Here is a 16780-nt window from a genome sequence, read left to right as displayed (position 1 = left end):
GAAAGAATGATGACTTTATCATGCTTAGGAGTACAATCAGCCCGCGCTTTATGGTTATCACCAGATGCGCAGACAAAATGCACTATCAATGAAATTCTTAGGGGATAAGAGATATGTAGCCTGACCTTGCTGCTCACAGAAAGATGTGCTGCTTGCAAGTATATTTGAAATGTAAACAAAGAGGCGAAAAAAAAAATAGCAGTAGAATAGTAGCAGTAGCAGGGAAGGGGGGCTCCCCTGAATCCAATATTTAATACCCCAGTCACACGAGCATGCCAAAGGGCCTTTGAAGTTATGGAGCATTGTTCAAGGGATATCTGTCGGTGCTATACGGTCTCCAGGTAATCTCCATTGAAGCTTTTAACAGAAACCGCAAAGTATCTTTAGCGCTGCCATTCCCTCGATAGTAATAAAATAATATGGCCCAAATGTGTCTTATAATAAGTTCGTCACATTTTTTTTTTCAGCAATATTTATTTTTCCTAATACATGGAACAATCAAAACAAAATGCAAGCGTAGTAAAGGCATTACTTTACGAAATACAGATGTATTTATAGTAATGATGGCCACCATGTGTACCACTTCGTACACCGCATGTTGGCGTCGATTATTTGTTGTTGCCCTTGCTTCAGCTGCTTTGTTTCATTCCTTGTGGCTAGGCAGTGGTAGTTACGCGTAAACGCGGTAAAATAAAGAACAACAACAAAAAAGCGACGAGGGAAGAAGACGCGCAGAAAAAAGCCGAGGAGACTGGGATGCCTAGCAGCCACTGACCAAAGGACCAAATCGCACATTGCACCCGTGTTGTGTCGATGTTGCTGCTGACGACAGGCCGTGCTGGCGCTGCTGTACCGGCACTTAGTAATAGTATTCAGTACTTATAAGCTTGTTCTGAAGTGGTAAAAATGCAACTTCCATATTTTTAGATTTTATTTTTCTGCTGTCACACACCCTCTAGGCTCGAGATTATTCCCTTGAGGTTTCAAAGCACTCCTTTCACTCAAAGCTCCCTTCCAGTAGGGCTCCTTTGCTGTGCCTGTGTGACAGTGCGCATTCTCCCTTGAAGTAAAGGACCTTTCGTTCAAAGGACTTTGAAAGTGCCCGTGTGACTGGGGTATAAGACCGTTATGTTTAGGACCACACTCCTTGCATCAAATGGGCGCAAGGGGTGCATCACTTCCGGAGAGAAATGTAGGAGAAAGGTGTTGCCTGGTGCCTGTAGCAGGCAGAACATTGCTGCTCCAGCCAAGGTGCACCTCTATCTCATTACGGACTGTGTTAACCATAACTGTTGAGAGGGAATTGGCAATAAAAGGTCCACACACAGAGAAAGAGGCGACAAGCACATGCTTAAAACTTGGGGACATTGTTGCTCCCCATCAGGCCTTCGGGTCATCAAAGAGCTTCTCATTTCTGGTACTCGACCGAGTCATTGACCACGCTGCACAGAAGAAAAGCATTCCGAAAATACTGCGATATGCTTGCATAGGAAACACGTAATAATCACCTCCTCCCCATTTTTTCCTCTTTCATTTCCTTAACTGACTCTCAGTACATAAATAAACTTGGAGAGCTTGATGTTGGGCTAACTTGTACACATTGTTAAGAATGAAAATCAGCGAAAAAAAATGGAAGAAGAAAGAAAGACCGACAGAACGCTGATCTGCGCAGGTAAAACATATTAAAAATATTTTACCGATTGCCTTATTAGATCTTGCTCTTTCTGACAATTTTACTTTTTCGGACCAAGAGCAAGAAAACCTTTCTTTTAACTTTGAAAAAAACCTACAAGAAAGCAGTATTCAACAACAAGCATTTGCAATTTTTTAAAAATTTAAGCAGTCTTCAGAAACAATATGCTAAGTGTATTTTACTTAGTGAAGTATGTCAAATTAATGAAGCTCAACAGCTTTATGCCATAATCTTCTTAGTCAGGCTGAGAATCTTCCAGCACCCCAGGCATGTAACATTAGCTAGCAATAAACATACCATTCCCGAGATGGTCTCCTGGTTTCCTTGATTGAGCATAAGAGCTTCAGTGGTGAAGTGCCCCTCAAGGGCCTCTTTCATCTGCTCTGTAGTGCAGTTGTGGCCTTTGTCTTGGACTGTGTACCAACCATCCTCGTACCATCCAATTAGAAGCCACACATACTGCTTGCCAAACACATTCTGTTTATATGCCTGCATACCAAAAGGGATCATAAAGAGTTACTCAACAACTTCTATATTAAATGACAACGAATGACAGCTGCACAACTTATCAAACAAGCTTCCATATGAAAACTGTCACATTATTTGCTTAATTCTGATGAAAATGTCACTCATAAAAAATCGTTAAACAATCTCATCAGACATTTGTTGCTTGGCCAGCTTGTACAGCCAAACACTGTTGGTCAAATGCCTGTTCAACGAGTTGTTACAACACAATCGTAGCAATGTTGCCAGATACACAATTGTAACAAAAACAGATACAGTAAAACCTTGATACAATGAAACAGGTTATAGCAAATAATGAATATAATTATAATTTCCCTTGAAAATGTAATCATAATTAATTAAAATTAAAATTTAATCAAGCAAAAGTTTCTTTCAAATGGATATACCAAACTTTTTTTAGTTCAGAATGAAGATTTACTGATCACTCTGCACCAATAGGCCAAAAATCTGGCAGCATGCAATGCTTTTTAATTTGCCTAACTCCACAGGCTACCTGATAATGCATCAGACCATGTTGCTGAAACGGCACTTCACACACACACTCTACCACCTTGCACCGCACAGTGCCAATGACGTCAGCTCCCGCACTCTCCTGCACTCTGGCACAGAAAACACATTGCGCCTTCATTGAAGGAGTATGCAGCTCATGGTACAAAAGTACATGCGGGATGTGCTGCACCGTGGAACCGCACTAGTGATAATATGGTGTACATGCACAGCCAAGGGGAACTCAATGCATTAAGAATGGAAAATAAAATGGATTGTTACAAATTACAGCCGATCCTGGACATATCAAACCCAGACATAGTGAATTATTGTCTACATCAAACAGTTGTAACATTTCCTCGAAAATTCTATGCAAAAGTATACCATCGTACTACGTGTATATTGAACTCCTATACATCACGAGATTTGATATATGGAATGCTGCATCCCTGCAAGTATGCTTCTCCTCACAGCACTGCTATAACTGCTTGAGTAATCGGAAATATTCATGCTGGTAAAACGGTACTGTTTTGGCAGATGCTGCTGAACAAGTTATAGACATTTATGGGTAGTACATGCCATAGAGGAAAAATGAGCATGGTGCGCATCTCAAAATGTGGTTGGCGCATGCAGCAAGTCTTATATGCGCTCCATAACAGTCGATTTACTTTATTAAATTTTACCACTGCACAGACGTGTAATGTGACGCATTTGATGCGCTGAAACTTTTGTGTGTTCAACACAGCCTTGGAGAAACAGGTAAATTCTCACTTTTCACCATCTCATGAGACTGTCTTCAGATAACCCTCAGATGGATGCATATTTTATATTTTCAATTATCGGTGTAGCAAATTATTTCATTATCCCTTTCAAGTTCAACAAATCTGGGATTGACTGTACAGTCACTGCTCATGTTCTTAACAACTGCTAGGCTCATAAGCACGTCTTGAGCCTGCCAGGGGAACAGCACTCCACTGGCAGGTTCTCTCTCTCACACACACACATGCACACACACACATACACATACACACACACACACACACACACACACACAAAAGAAAAGCCGAAACTCCTTATGGGAGAATTATCATAAATGTGCGAAGCTTGTGCTCATTGGCAAGACTGGTGTATTGCTGTTTGTGGCATGCCGCTTTACCGAGCAGCTTTGGTGCAACACTCGCTCTCCTTGGCCGTGCCACTTTTCTCTCTGCACAAGCTACCTCTACAAATGACATGGCACCACACCTATCACGTGACACTGCTTGCACATATGTAGCACTTCCACCTGCTGCCTTCGATATGCCGGTGGAACCTTGACGATGAGAGAACACAGGCCTCCCTAGGTAACCCTGTGGCCTCGAACTGCCGCCAAATGTACTTTGGCACACTAGGAACACTGACAGCATGCCTTTGCACCCATATATGGCTCCTAGGCTGCACACCCCTCACCTAAAGCCCATTTTCCACTGTAATGAGTTTTAATTCATTCAAGAAAATTAATAAAAGCTCTTTGAAACGTAAAACTTGCACATTGCATTCCTCATGATGTATATTTTACATATCGGGCACATTTTAGTGACTCTGGGCACACTAAAGTGGTCCTTTTGAGGCTGACCGCAAAAAACAACCTCCAGGTCCCAGCATGAGTAGCCATATAATGATTTGCATTAAAAAAAAAAGGACTTTTCATTTTACTCTTTGAATGTTATTCTTACATACTCACCATGATCAATAACTAATGCTATATAGAATGGGTGCTAAAATGCAGCACATAGAATGGAATAAGTTTTTTTTACCAAGTAGTTAGAACAGTACAAGTAAAAACAGGGACAATAGAGGGCATACACAATGCACTAACCCCCACCACCCCTCAATAAAAGAAAATGAAAAAAGAAACATACGTCTGAAAGGAATGACCTTATCTGATCGCATTCCAATTTGCTGGTAACAGACACTCCAGTTCTTTTTCTGATAAAGAACATTCTTTCATGTCCTGAATTTTGACAGCCTTCAAATTCAGCCAGGTCAAAAATCTTGCTGTCTGCTGATTCCTTTGTATCTTTACAGGACCAGCATACAGTTAAAACTGCTGAAATGGCTTTCCTTTTGTGTTTTGCAATGTTATAGTATTCCATGTCAACTGTTTGGGCATTCACCAAGTGAAAAAGAAACATTCCACACCACTGCAACAATGTGTACAATTGAGTTGGTTGATTTGTTGAAGAGCAAACAGTGCTGAGACAGAATAGGTGAAAACAGTAAGTAGCATTGCACCTTGTGTGCTATATTTCTACACTCTAAGCACTAAAGAAATGCCAATGCTTGATTGAGCAGTTATACTCTCTTTTATTTTTCTATAAGTTGCTCTGCACAGTTTCACCAGCTTATCAAGTGTGGACAAGATTACAAGCATATTCACCTGTTGAGCAATATTAAATTTCTTTAAGCTTACACAAAATTTTGTGAATGTATGAGACTATACTAATTTTTCAATTTTCTTTGCTTTCCTTGACCCAGAAGGTGATCGCAACAGCTTGTTTGCCCCCCCCCCCCCCCTTTTTAATCTTGTCCCTCTAAGAATGCTATTTCTAACAAAAAATAAAAAAATAAAAAAATGCAGTTCATATACCCTATAGATACTACACTCAATCTCACAAGTTGTTTGCAGCAATGCCAAAGCTACGAGGCGCACACAGGTAATATCCTTACACAGCGTTATAGCTTTGGGCTTAACTGCTTGATTATTGGCGGAATTAAAAAGTTAAATTTTTGCTTGGTACATGAAACGTTACAGTGATACATGACATGTTAGGACCTCCGCGTATGCACATCGTATATCGCAATTTACTGTGGTGGTAAGCAGATGATGCAGTGCGAATGAACACATTTGGAGGGGCATGCGGCTTTCCTATTGGCTAAGGAGTTCTGCAGCTTCCACAGTGCTGCAAACGACTTGTGAGATGGAGTATAGGCATGTTTTGAGAGGATGGGCCAAATAGAGGTTTGCTACAGCTCTTCATAACAGTGTACAGTGAGAAGACTAATGGAGCCAAAAAGGGTTGTCAGCTCACAATTCATACGTCAAACCAGCAGCCATGGTTATCGGAAGAAACAAGTCTAAAGCATCAGCTATAAGGGGGCACATTTGCAATGCCTCTTCATCATGCATAAACTGGTGTTGGTGCATTTCTTCCATGGCCACACAATGAAGACACTGCTATTAAATGTGTACCATTAGTTAATCCTTGGTGTTAAGCAAGTACCCCCATGAAGCATTCTTTGGCCGAATTTGCAGCAATGGATTCACTGTCAACAACCTTACATCAGGGGACATTATGACAAAAATACATCACAAGTAACCTTCATGTGGTTGCCATTTACGTCAGGAAAATAGTAACAGATCTTTATGATACTAAGATCGTGTTCAAGTTATGTTTGAAGTATTTAGTTAGTTATTTAAGTTGGATTTAACAGCGCAAAAGCAACTAAGGCTATGCTGCGCCAGACACAGGGTGATAAATTTTCATTAGTAAATGCAACATAGCCTGCATTAATTAAAGCTTACTTAAAAAATCTGTTCAGTCTAAAAAGCCTAGCACATCAGTCTGAGGTATCAGTGCATCTTCTCCTAGCGTCAACATTGGGTGGAATGGGGTGTGTGACTTGTACAATACGTGGAAGCACTTTTGTCTATGCATTTCGAAATGTGGACACGTGATTAGAATGTGTATTACTGTCAATAGTTCATGGCATATGTCCCATGTTGGTTGTTCCTCCTGTCTCAATAAGTAGTTATGTGTGATTTGTATGTGGCCTATCCAAAGTCAACAAAGAATTACTTCAATGAAGCGTTTCTGATGGTAGCATGTCTTCCACTTCCCAAGGACAGGTTTAATCAGTTGAAGTTTATTGTTGTCTTTCGACTGCCATTCGCATTGCCAGTTAAAGAGCAGTGCCTCACAAACAGCTTGAATTCCATCCCTGACAAGTACATTAACTTTTGAAATATGTATATTTGTTGCCCTTGCTGCACATTCATCTGCTTTCTCATTTCCAGGGATCCCAGCGTGGCTTGAGACCCAGCAGAAATGAACAGTCTGGTCTTTATTTAGGTTTGTTAGTATATGTAGGATGTCACCTATGATGGGTTTGTACTCTGTGTATTCAAGGCCTTAAGTGCACTTTAACAATCTGTAGAAATTATAGATTTTTTGTGTTTGGCATTTATAATCATTTGTGCTGCCATCCATGAGGCATAACACTCAGCAGTGAAAACTGATACAAACTGTGGTAGTCTGACTGTGTGTCCCCGTGTACCTTCAATTACACTGCTTCCAACATAAATGGACATCTTTGAGCCATCGGTGTAAAATTCTGTGTAAGTGTTATATGTGTCTTGAGCTGTGTGAAATTCCTATAGTATGTGTTCATGAGGCATATCTTGTTTTTTAGATGTGTCAATGAAAAACTTAGAAATTTCATGAAATCATTCCAAGGAGCTATTTTAGTTGGCCTTTGCATGAGAGAAAGTGCTTCAGCAGAGACATTGTAGTCGTGGCATTTTTCTTCAAATCTAAGTATGAGTGGTCTTAGAGTTTTTGGCTTGTTTGTGTAGTGTAGTCGTTTGTCGCAGTGCATGATATTGTTATGGCCAATCTGATCAGGTGATGAGCGAACTCTTCGAACATATGTAACCACGAGTTGTGTTCTTTTGTGATCTAAAGATGGCTCATTACTCTCAGAATACAAACTGGGAATGGGCGAGGTCCTACAGGCACCGGTTGCTAAGCGTAATCCTTTATTATGCACGAGATCTAACCGCTTAAGGTACGATTGTCTGGCTGAACCATATGCTATGCATCCATAATCTAGTTTGCTATGTACCAGAGAACAATAAATATGTAGGAGGCATTTACGGTCAGAGCCCCAGAGTTTTTGGGAAGGGACTTTTAGGACATTGAGTGCCTTATTTATTTTAACCTTTAGGTTATTAATGTGTGTGAGAAAATTAAATTTTTTATCGAATATGACCCCTAAAAATTTGTGTTCTTGTTTAAGTGGCAGTATCATTTCATTAAGTTTCAGGACGGGGTCCGGTTGTAAGCCCTTCTTCTGAGAAAACATCATGGCAACAGTTTTTTCAGACGAAAAAAGGAAGCCACTTGGCCAGGAACCCATTGTGTCAACTTGTGTAGAGTGATTTGGATCTGCCATTCCCATGTTATGTTAGATGCGCAAAAAGCAATTTGGAGATCATCAACGTAGAGAGAATGCATAAGGGTAGATGGTATGACCTTGCTAACAGAGTTCATCTTAACCACAAACAGTGTTGTACTTAAAACACAGCCCTGAGGCACACCGTTTTCTTGGGTGAATACATGTGACAGCATACTGCCAAGACACACCTGAAATGTTCGATCGGACATAAAGTCAGAAAGGCACTTCAGCATTTTGCTCCGAATCCCCAAGTCTGCCAAGTCCCTCAAAATGCTGAATTTCCATGTAGTGTCATATGCCTTCTCCAAGTCAAAAAAGATACTAGCTAGGCAGTGTTGTTTGTGTAAAAAGGCATTGCATATTTCAGGTTCTAATCGGACTAGGTGATCAGTTGTAGAACAACCCTTTTTATAACCACATTGATGTTTGTTTAAAAGCTTTTCTGTTTCAAGGGTAAAAGTTAGTCTGGTGCACAACATGTACAACTTTGTCAAACAACTGGTGAGAGCAATGGGGCGGTAGCTGCTGGGTGATGTTAGGGGTTTTCCAGATTTTAGAAAAGGTATAATAACGGCATTTTTCCATGTTCTTGGAATTTCACCAGTTTCCCAGACCTTGTTAAAGAGTTTTAGTAATGCTTTTATTGAGGCTTCTGACAGATGGGCAAGCATGCTAAAGAGCAGGTGGCCCATGAAAACTGCAGTTTTCTTTCCAGCTGAAAGTACATTCTGTAATTCTGGGAGTGTGAGGGGAGCATTGTACGGTAGATCAGATGCACCTGTTGTTGGTAATCTTTGTTCTTCAGCATATTTTTTCTATGTTAAAAGTGTGTCCGTGTAGTTGGCTGAACTTGATACTCTATAGAAGTGTTCCCCCAGAATGTTTACTTGTTCTTTGAGCGTTGTTTGTGTGCCAGGACTTGAGAGTAAAGGAATTGTGTAGGATGAGTAATCCCCTCTAAATTTTTTTACCTGTTCCCACACACGTTTGGAGGTGACTGAACTATCAATTGAGGAGATATAGTTCTGCCAAGAGAGTTTTTTTATTTGTCTATGTATTTATCGTGCACGGGCTTTTTTCTGTTTGAAGTCAAGAAGGTTGTGGTAAGTTGGGTATCTACGAAGATTGCTCCAGGCCTTATTCTGCTCTTTCGTTGCAACAGTACATTCCTTTGCCCACCATGGGTTTAGTTTCTTTCGACGTTCTCCAGTAGATTGGGGTATAGCTCTTTCAGCTGCCATGATTGTGCAATTAGTAAATGCTTCATTAATCTCATCGACACCTAGATGGTGGCTGAAAAATGTTCAAGTCTGGCTGTTTCTCTGAAAAGTGGCCAGTCTGCCAGTTGGATTTCTCAATGACGTGGCCTGCAGTTGATGATGGGTAATGTTGATGCCACTTTGATTATGGTAGGTAAGTCGTCACTGCTGTATGGATTGTCCAACACTTCCCAGTTAAAATCAATGAAAAGAGAAGGTGAACAGAGAGCTGAATAAAGACAGCTAAAGTTACGTGATGTAGGTGAAAAATAAGTAGGTACACCTGAATTTAGAAGACAGATGTTATTAGATAGAATAAAATATTCTATGCGATGTCCTCTTCGGTCTGTTTTCTTGCTTCCCCAAAGAGTACAATCGGCATTAAAATCAGCCTACAAGCGTAAAAGGGCCCAATAGCTGTTTAATCAGTTTTTCAAGTTCTTTCACATTTACATTTTGTGGCGTGGTAAGTACAAAGAACAGACTGCTCGTCCTTGTGTTTCTTCTCTTCTTCGTCCCTGTTTGTTGCGCACAATAAGTTTCAAGACTGCTATAGTTTTGAAAGAGAGAATAGTCACGGCAACCAGTTAGAAACGACTGTCCAGTTTAACCTTTTGGGTAGGACAGACAATGGCAACTCCTCAAGACAGTCAGCTGGTGTTTTCCCAGTCTTTTATAAAGACGGAAAAACCTTTTAAATATTCTGGTTTTGGGGGCCTAGATTTGTTTCTTGTAAAAAAAAAAGGCAACTGTGGAGAAGCTATTTATGATGTCTGTTATGTCACCTAAGTTATGTAGTAGACCTCTGCAGTTCCAGTGTATAATAAAAACCATGATGGAACAGAACTGAGAATATTTAAATAGAGATGGATCCTTAAATACAGATTATAGGTGACATATGTTCAAAAATCAACTATGGATAAGAACGGTAACTGTCAGGTTACCTGTCCTTTTTTGAAGCGGTTACTGGGAGTTCATCCCTCTTTGCGTGCTCGAGAGAGCGCAGGTCCTTCGGTGTCAATGACACTGGTATTTTGGTATCAACCTCCATTGCTCTATCAGAAACGCTGGAGGACTGAGCGACTGGCGCTGAGGTGCCTCAAGCCTTGATGTTCGCATTGTCTTAAGACCTTGCAAGACTGTGGCCTCCAGAGCCTTTGAAAGTGATGAGGCAGCACTGGCTGCCACCACCAAGGGGGTAGGAGGAGCCCCCACAGCTCTACTGTTAGTAGACCCTGTAGGCTTGTGGGGCCTATGTGGTGCTTCCCCCTGATGCACCACATTGGCATAGCTGAGTTTAGGTAGGTGTGATGGACGTTTCCTGGCTTCACAGAATGATATCTTTTCCTTTACTGTGATTGCCATGATTTCCTTTTCCTTTTTCCAAACGAGACACGACCGTGAGTAGGCAGGGTGATCACCTTTGCAGTTTATGCAATATGGAGGAGAATTGCACTTTTCGGAGTCATGATCGTTGCTGCTGCATTTTGCACATGTTGCTTTGCCTCTTCACAAAGGCGAAGCATGGCCAAACCTTTGACACTTAAACCATCGTCTCGGATTGGAAACATACACTGACGGTGGCGCCAGCTTTTCCAGTGGTGGAGCTCGCCCCCAATAGTGAGCACTCACCGGAACAGGAGTTAGAGCGCTTGCTGAAATTTCTTCAGCTAGAAGTCGAATGTAGAGAGAGGTGTGCTTAGACTAGAACACCAAGGCTGAACGAAACACGTCCTAAACACAGTCCGAGCTTCAATATATCGTCGACTCCTGCTGCAAGGGTTCTTCACAACAAGGCAGAAGTATTAATAGAACCATGCTTTTGTTCAGCCAAAGACCACAGGACCGAATGATGCACCAGTGACGTTAGCCTCAAAGACAAATGCAGCATGCTCAGGAAATATGGTCGATGCTTCAAGTGCACAACGGGACACCTTGCGCGTGACTGTCGTCGCAGGATCCAGTGTACGCATGCAACGGTCGTCATGCTTCCACGATGTGCAACGCTGGAGTTAACGAAAGATCACGTTCTTCAGCACCACTAAAGACACCGTATGTTGCCATGCACGTTCTAACGAACGGTACACAGCCTCGACTCACTATGAAGATTCTCCTACAGACGTTCCGTGCCTGGCTGACGACTCCGACCCACTGCTGTTACGTCCGTGGTGTTTCAGACAATGGCAGTCAAAGAACATTTCTTTGGGAAGATGTATGTAAGAAGCTCAATTTATCTCCCACACAAGATATGGATCTGGTGATTAGCACGTTCAGACGAGCTCGGTCACAGCATGCTCAGCGGGCTAAGCTAGTCAGCATAACACTTCGGAGCCAGTACAAGAATGTATCAGTACAGACAGAAGCAATCGTCGTGTTTTTTATCTGCGAAGACATGACTGAAATTCCACCAGATAGCCATTTGTTCCAAGCCATCATTGTGGAGGACAAGCCACTAGCAGACGAAGTGGTTTTCCCTGGCGTAACAGGTGAACCCGGAGTGAGTCTTTTGATTGGTTCCGACCAGATGTGGAAGCTCATGCCGAATTCAAGTGAGGTGAAATGGGATATCGAAAACCGATCTCTGGTAGCGATCAACACGAACATTGGATGGACTATTCAAGAGCCCTTGGCATTCACATGGAAAGTTAGTCAGCAAACGAGCAGTCAGATATGTGTTTTCCGCATAGACGCATACGAGAATGAAGAACTTTCCTTCCCATTGCAACGATTCTAGGAAATGGAAGCGATTGGCATGGTGGATACGCCATCATCCAAACAAGAAGAGAGGTGCGAGAACTCACCTGAGGTGTTACTCGACGAAAGAAAACCAGCAGAAGAAGTGGTTCTGATGGCCCTGAGTAGGACTCCTGAGCCTATATTAGATGTCACGAAATATAGTCACTGGAAGACAGTCCTTAGAATCATGACTTGGGTGAAGAGGTTCATTCACAATGGCCAAGCACCTTCTAATACTAGAAGAGAATGTTCACTTTCTGCTCAGGAGATTTCAGAAAGCGAAGATATGTGGCTGAGGATTTTACAAGCAGAAAGCTTTGGAAATGAGATTGCTGCACTAAAGATGGACAAAGCTTTCGACAAGACGTCAACCATACGAGACCTTCACCTGTTCATGAATGCCAAGGGCATTATCAGGATCAAGACTCGTCTTGACAATGCAGCTGCTTCGGACAATGTAAAATGTCCTGTACTCCTACCCGCAGATCATCGCTGTATGCACTTCATCATGGACTGCGAACATCGATGCCTTCTTCACAGCGGTGTCGGTGTTACACTCACCGAGTTGCGTGAGAAGTTTTGGGTATAGCGCGGTCGCCAGTGTGTTAAAAAGGTGCTTGGCCAGTGCGGGGTCTGTGCGAGGTTTCTTAAAATGGCTTCAGCTCCTACAGCCCCACTTCTGATCGACAGAGTCTCAAGGTTTCATCCATTTCAAGTCACGGGCGTCAACTTTGCTGGTCCGGTGTTTGTGAAGGGAAATGGCTCTGTGAAAACATTCATTGCAGTATTTACCTGTGCTGTTGTGCGAGCTGTTTACTTAGAACCTTCCAGTGACATGACTGAATCCCTTTTTATTGGCCTTTCGTCGATTTATTTCGCGCCGTGGTTTGGCAGGTGCAATTTATTCTGACAATGCTTTAACATTTAAGGCAGCCAGTCACAAACTTAAGCTGACATATGGACTTCTACGTGATGTCAAGGTACAGAACTTTAGTGCATCTAGTAATATCACATGGAAGTTCATTGCTGAGCGCGCTTCATGGTGGGGAGGATTTTAGAAAAGAATGATTCGAACAGTTAAGAACTGCCTCAGGAAAACACTAGGAAAAGGATGCTTCAGCTTCGAACAGCTCCACACTTTACTAACAGAGGTCGAGGCAGTGATAAATTCTAGAATACACATACATTTTTGATGATGCTACTGAAGCGGAAGTACTAACTCCTTCACACTTTTTGTCAGGTAGATGTCTCACTGCCCTTCCACAAGCACAAGTTAACGAGAACTTGGGAGGTCCCACAGACACACTGCATGCCTGGAGATGTAAACAACAAAAACTAAACGACTTTTGGCAGCGCTGGTATAAAGAATACATCTTGACACTGAGAAGCATGCACAGCAGGTCACAGAAGCCTGACAACTCTTTAAAGAATTATGGCCTTCTCATTATTAGAGAAAACAAAGTACCCATTACATTTTGGAAATTAGGTAAATTTGTTAAAATCTTTAAGGGGAGCAATGGGTACGTCAGAGCATGCAAAGTCCGACTAGCAGACAACACAGAGCTCACGAGGCCGGGTCAACTTCTTTGTCCTCTGGAACTGTGCAAGTGACATTATTGGCCACGGAGGGTGTTGGAAATCATGCTCGCACAGCGCATCGAAGAAGAGGAAGAGGGAGATTGGCTCGCGACCGGGGAGAATGCTAATGTTAGGCTAGTCACCTTGAGTACGCCATGTCAGGACGGCTTGACGCTCTGTGCCAATAAACCTGGCAGAAGTGCCTTTTTCCACATGAGCCACATGTTAGTGGCCCCCGAAAGAAAAGAAAAGTGCAGGCTGGAAAGGCGTCAACACTAAAATGCTGGGTAGTCCATGTCGCTGTGTAGGCTGCGGCAGCAGATGCGTGCGTCACCCGATTGCTTCGCAATGCAAGTTGCTCATCTTTTAACGGCGACTGTCGCTGCAAAAAAGTGGGACACTCTGTCCAATCTGTTCCCACTGCTGGTTGTCGCTCGTTACCAGACCACCACGTGCGACGAAGGCAAGCACTATGCCTGTAAGCAGGCGGCTGAATGTATCGTAAGAGACCCGTGTACGTGAATGCTCACTGTTACCATATGGTTTGTAGCCAATGTATAATGTATTGTGTGAATCTTATGCGGTGATTGATTGCTGTTTAATTTCGCTGTTATCTCACTTGGTTACGGTCGCCATGTAATGTTTCTCGGATATGGCCGCCTGGCCAGTTGCATTGGGAAGCAGTCTCTCGAAGTAAGCATTTGCTCCTGCAGTCTGCACAGCGACATAGACTCCCAATTTACACACACCGTGATTCGTGCTCCCCGTTCACCCTTTCCTGCTGCAGCCATGGGCAAATTGTGCCTGTGGCCTTTCTCGGCTGCAATTAGACATGAATGGAGATCAGCATACGCGCTTACATGGTTCAAAGTGTATGAATTTGATAGCCATATGAGTGGAAAGGCCCGCAAAAGTGGCTGCCGAAGGTTATGCCCATGAAAGCGACTTGTCCATATTGAGACAAAGTGGGACACCAAGTGTGAGCTAGACATAAGCAGCCCCCGAAAGAAAAGAAACATGCAGGTTGGAAAGGAGTTAACACTAAAATATTGGGTAGTCCACGTTGCTGTGTTGGCTGCGGCAGCAGATGCCTGCATAACCCGATTGCTTCGCAAGGCAAGTTGCTCATCTTTCACGGCGACTGTTGCTGCAAACAGATGGGACACTGTCCAATCTGCTTGCGCCGCTGGCTGTCGCTCGTTACCAGACCGCCATGTGCGACGACGACGACGAACCATTTACGAGCTCGCGTCAATGATTCCAGCGTATCTTGACATGCAATTTTTATTTCTGCTCTTGCGTGAGAATGTACGCTGCTTGTCTTTTGCCAATAAAAGTCGCACATTCTGTTCACTCACTTGTGGCTTGTATGTATGGGCGTCAGCAGAGGCTCTTTGGTCTCCTGGCAATTAGAACGCACCAGCTACGTGGCAGCCAAGGCATTGAGGCATGCCGCATAGCCAGCAGGGCGAGCACGACGCGTACCAGCGTATGCCACTGGTGAAAAGTGGCCATATTAGATTTTGCTCTAAAAAAAAAACACTTCTGTTTTTGGTTGAGAAGCACCAACTGGTGTCCACGTATGTAAGTTCCATGTGATGCCGCTGCTTATTTTCGTACCACTGCAGAAGGTCCAGTTTTCCTTCTCTAAAGTTGGTTCTTTATGCTATGCAATGACGTGGAAAGCAGAGGAGGAGGGTATGGCAAAAGCGTGAGAAGAGTAGTGCCATGCAAGAAAGGCTCCGCGGCGACGACCACTACGAGATGGCGACAGAGTAGGGTGCCGTTGCCTGTTGTCTTCCGATACTATATATAGAAACAAAGTGCTACGTGAGTGGAGGTCTGTCTGTGACGGCTGCTGTTTACGCGCCCATGCATCACCCACCCGCTGCCTCTCAATCTCCCGATTGGCGAGGCACTCGCGCCACACTTCGCTCCATTTGCGATGAGCCGCACGAGACAGATTGTCCGCACCAGCCATTGCGAAATGAAAACACGTATAGAGCTGGACTCAAATTTCACATTAAAGGGACATTAAAGGCAAATATTAAGTCAAGCTGAAGTGATAGATTAGTGCTCGAGAATCACTAAGGCATCAATATTATCGCAACAAAACCTTAATAATCGAGACATTGAGGTAAATGCAGGACATGATTAGAGGCTCCCACGGGACATTCAAGTACTTGCCCGATGACGAAGGCACTCATCAGTTAAATTGACACTAGTACTCAACCAATCGTTGCAAAAAATATAATTGTATTGTATCATAAGATGAAATAAAATGGTACTTGTCCATTTCTATTGCATTTTTAGAAAAAAGAACTAATTTTAATTACCCTCGACAACGACGCGGGACGTTGAAAGGCTTTGTCTTCGCTCGATAATTTTGATTACCCTCGACAACGACGTAGGACGTTGAAAGGCTTCATCTTCGCTCGATAATTTTGATTACCCTCGGCAACGACGCAAGACGTTGAAAGGCTTCGTCTTTGCTCGACTCTGAGCCACCCCCGCTTTCACGTTTCAGCAGTTTCGTTATCGCATAGTGCTGCGCTGGTTTTGCTGGCTCACAAAACTCGCACAAACTGCCAGTAGCAGAGAATTCAACTTCCATGTCATGTCGCGCGATGCCCAAACGGTCTATGCAACTTGACCAAAAAGCAGCTGCAGCAGCGAATCCACCGCTCTGCTTTGACTCGGTGCCACCGTCTGTCGGGCACCGTTTTACTCACAGATGGCAGCAAAGGGTGATGATGGCGTATACAATGTCATCGCTCTCCCGGTTAGTTGGCGGGAGATTGGAATTTCGAAGAAGGTATTCGGACCCTTCAGATGCAATTTTCTCGTAAACTAAGTCCTTTTTGGCACGAAACAAGTGTTGCAAGTTTTCTGGAATGGTATTTAAACAGTCCATGTCGACTTATTATTTGCCTTTAGTGTCCCTTTAAGGAGTGTCGCAATCGAAAGTGAGTTTCTTTCAGTGCCACAATCCCAGTTAAGCGCATGTATTGTTGCAAACTTCTCAGGATTGGTTTCATTTGGTTTATGGGGTTTGATGCCGCAAAGTTACTCTCCCTATGAGATACGCTGTAGAGGAGGGCTCCGGATAATTTCGACCACCCGGGGTTCTTTAACGTGCACCGACAGTAAGCAGCACACAGGCGTCCCTGCATTTCGTCTCCATGGAAATTTGGCCACAGTGGCTGGGTTTTGATTCTGCGACCTTGGTCTCAATGTCTATTGGCTTTTTTCATATACAGGGTGTTTCAGCGAACACTTTCAAAAA

The 16780-nt window shown here is 43.2% G+C and overlaps 1 protein-coding gene across 6 annotated transcripts in view; it reads right to left on the bottom strand.

Annotated features, from left to right (window-relative positions):
• Positions 1–16780, bottom strand: part of GABA-B-R1 (gamma-aminobutyric acid type B receptor subunit 1) — a 104649-nt gene that overhangs the window by 76041 nt on the left and 11828 nt on the right. For all 6 annotated transcript variants that reach the window (XM_065437669.2, XM_070541048.1, XM_065437674.2 and 3 more), the window contains exon 6: positions 1991–2182. In XM_065437669.2, the coding sequence (XP_065293741.1) occupies positions 1991–2182 (192 nt within the window). The remainder of the gene's footprint in view (positions 1–1990; positions 2183–16780) is intronic.

The sequence above is a fragment of the Dermacentor albipictus genome, chromosome 1 (genome assembly GCF_038994185.2).
Source record: "Dermacentor albipictus isolate Rhodes 1998 colony chromosome 1, USDA_Dalb.pri_finalv2, whole genome shotgun sequence".
NCBI classification, from domain to species: Eukaryota; Metazoa; Arthropoda; class Arachnida; order Ixodida; family Ixodidae; genus Dermacentor; species Dermacentor albipictus.
This window is presented reverse-complemented; position numbering and strand designations above follow the sequence as displayed.